The following is a 3,107-nucleotide window of genomic DNA, read 5'->3' on the forward strand; positions in this document are numbered from 1 at the left end:
GTGGAGCACGCTCATTGATCAATCAATCAAGTAGGAGGAGGAATACATATTTTATACAAACACTACAGTAAACAGGATAGCTAAATGCTTCACATGGCCCCAGCAGCCTAACTACAGTCACAGCCTGCCTAACACCTTGGTGTACGGTGCACATCAACCTTTTGAGTGCTCCCTTATTTATTCGCTAGGCGGCATCAGTGTCAAAGATTGCGTCGAGAGGTCCTCCTGCGGAACCAAAAACATACACTACATTTTCCGGTCACATTTGTCAGAGGGACAACAAAAAAATTACGCGTACCAATTCAAACGGCACTCATAAAACGTACTCCTTTGCCAACTTCAAATATAATCTTCGTACTTTGAGTCGGTAAGTATTTAAGTACGAGTGACTTCCCTTTGCAAGCTATGAACATAAACTAGCTAATGTTAGTTTGTTTTGCTCTACAGCATTGTACTCATACTCTTATAAGACAGCATGCTGGCTAGTTAGCGAATGGGACAACACAGCCAACTATGGCAGAGCAACCGCAGCTAGCTTGTGTCGTTATGAATCTAGTTGCAATTTCTTCAAACTTTTTGTGCACATCATGCCAACATCCCTGTCCTACTTTGTGATTGCAGAGAGTGACAAAAAGTCGAAATGAGACCACACGTATCTGTGCTTCGCCTCCCGAGAGGACCTGATCCGAATGGCCGCGGATTCGACCCGAACTCACCCCGTTTCATCGCGCTGTGTCCAACTACTATTTCAGCTTCGACTGAAACAGGGACCGACTCAGTCCAAATGAAAGAAGAGCAGCGTGCACGGTCGGTTTTGAGAGAAAGCTTCCTAAGAACGCTCATAGCCATGACCAACAAGCAGGTGCAATTCCACATGTACGAAAGAGTCAAGGTTGAGGCCAAGTTTGGAGCTTCGGACATTGACGTGCTCAACTTCCAAGTTTCAGAACTGCATACCCCCATTGGGGTGCAGAAAGAAGCTCTGCTCAGATGTCAGGATGTCATTTCATATTCATTTGATCTCTGAACAGTGCTGTTCACCGATATGTGATGTTCAGGTGCTGTTCACTTAATTATGATGTTTTTGAACAGATGTCCAAGAAATCCGATTTGAACTGTTATTTTTAATATGATTTCGTTTCACATACAGGGTGTTTTGGGGGAGTCTGATAACTGTTCCATTGCTACACAGGGTGTTCTGTCTGGCTGAATATGTAGCAAGCTGTTTCCATGTATTATTCTGTTACTTTGAGTATGAGGGAGACTTGCCATTGCCATATGTTTTTTTTTTTATGTGGCCAGCCAGGTATTGAGAACACTGATATACATACTTATGATTTGATTTTTCATCGTTTCCAATTCATTGTACCTCCACTGGAGGGAGCTGTCAGCACTGTCTTTGCAACAGACATGTCAGGGGGCTCTTATACCACCAGGTTATCTGACACTCAGCAGCTCTCGGCTGTCCAGTCCATTTCATTAGGAAGAGGCGAGGACGCATGTCTGCAGGTGGAATTTGGATTGAATTGTCTGGCAACCTGAAAATCTTGGCAATTGTTCCTTGAGTATAGGACAATGTGGTTCTTGTCTTGTTCCCTTCTGATAAGATCTGTTGCTGAGATATGTTTGTTTACCACTGAAGCCTATTACATTGTCAACGGGCATATGCACTTTGTTTTTTTTCTACTTTGAATAAACATTTTGTCACTTGCATTGAATTTGACAATGTGTTGATTAAGTAGGCCATATGTTGTAGATTAAGGTGTTGGTAATGTCGACGTTATCGTATTCCTTTCACTGAATGAAATATTAACTTTCAGTGGTCACTGGTTGTCCTATGGTTTCAAATGAATCTTTTTATTTTGATAGGACACTGACACGTTGGCCTTACGTTCCAGTATTGTGCCAGTCAGCCCAGATGCTATTGCAACCTCTGGTTTTCTAAATTAATATGGATGAGAAGAAAGTAGACTTAGCCTAATTGATCTCGACTGCCCACACTTGTTTAATGCACTATAAATGACTGTGTGTTTAACGTCAAAGCTCTTTGCATATGTTGTGTGTGGATCAATGTGACATCTTAGTTTACACATTTGTCAGTTGAAACTCCTTATGAGTGATCAATAGTGTAGAGTTCGTCATCCTCACAAATTGCCCTTATGAAGAGGCATCAGTAATATTTAATCTTCCTAAAAGGTGTGTTTGTGTGTGTCTCCAATAAATATTTTTATTGGAATGGCATTAGGCGGTCGGTGTGCAGTGGAGTCTCCCTCTGCTGTTGTGCCTGAATGATACTGACCGCTTTGTGGAGACAATCATCAATGAGAGGGTGAGTAACAGCCATCCACCCCCCGGGAAGTATGAGTAAAACCCTGTGACGTCATAGGGCCCTTGTTATTAAATCAGGAAGCCCTCAAGGATGACCAATGTTAATTTCATATTCCCAGGCAGTGGCAGCAGTGCTCAACTCCCTCCCAGCCCGCACTCGATGTGCGTGCCGTCCAAGCTCTGAAAAACACAAGTGGTCTGAACGTTAATCTTGTTGCAGTAGTGTATCGGCAACTAAGTGATGATACAGCTAGTTGCTGTGTGTACAGTTCGTTTGTCTCCTTTGAGTGAGAAGAGTGTGATTGGTCACTTTATGATAATCCTATTTTTGTGCTGTGGACTGAGTCTGGTGGTCTGCCTCATTTGTTGCATAGTGGGCACACTGTTTCTCAATGTTATCTACCATTGAGTTTCTCTTTCCTGGATTCTGCTTCTCCCAATGGAAAAACATCCCTGTGCACCAGTGTTACAAGAGGAGAGGAGCTGTCACGATGGTACAAGGAATCTGCCCTGTCTAACACCATCCAACAGGAAGCACATTCCACTCCTTCCTGTTTGTGGCCCTCTCTTACTTCCTGTCAAGTGTCTGTGATAACTTACAAAAATACATGGCCACATCCAGTTAGTCACACCCTGCCCCTGCCTATAAAATCCTCCATTAAAACTGTTGGGCAGTTACTTCTAGGGAATGTAGGTGTTTTCCTTCTATGACTGCCTCATAAGGGGTTCACGGATTCAGTTTTTGGTTTATCAGAGCTGGGGTTGAGAAATTACAATTA

General features: G+C 43.0%; 1 protein-coding gene across 1 annotated transcript; it reads left to right on the plus strand.

Moving 5' to 3' along the window:
• The first annotated feature begins 252 nt into the window (after nucleotides 1-252).
• On the plus strand, nucleotides 253-1,711 carry LOC115137655 (gem-associated protein 7-like). Its single transcript, XM_029673983.2, has 2 exons — nucleotides 253-367; nucleotides 622-1,711. Exon 2 carries the CDS (start codon nucleotides 641-643, stop codon nucleotides 1,025-1,027), a length of 387 nt encoding a protein of 128 aa, XP_029529843.1. The 5' UTR covers nucleotides 253-367; nucleotides 622-640; the 3' UTR covers nucleotides 1,028-1,711.
• Nucleotides 1,712-3,107: the final 1,396 nt, after the last annotated feature.

Source organism: Oncorhynchus nerka, linkage group LG11 (genome assembly GCF_034236695.1).
Source record: "Oncorhynchus nerka isolate Pitt River linkage group LG11, Oner_Uvic_2.0, whole genome shotgun sequence".
Classification (NCBI taxonomy): Eukaryota; Metazoa; Chordata; class Actinopteri; order Salmoniformes; family Salmonidae; genus Oncorhynchus; species Oncorhynchus nerka.

What these genes read in the sequence shown, in the direction of transcription:
- LOC115137655 (XM_029673983.2), top strand. Translation starts at nt 641, where the DNA reads ATGAGACCACACGTATCTGTGCTTCGCCTCCCGAGAGGACCTGATCCG.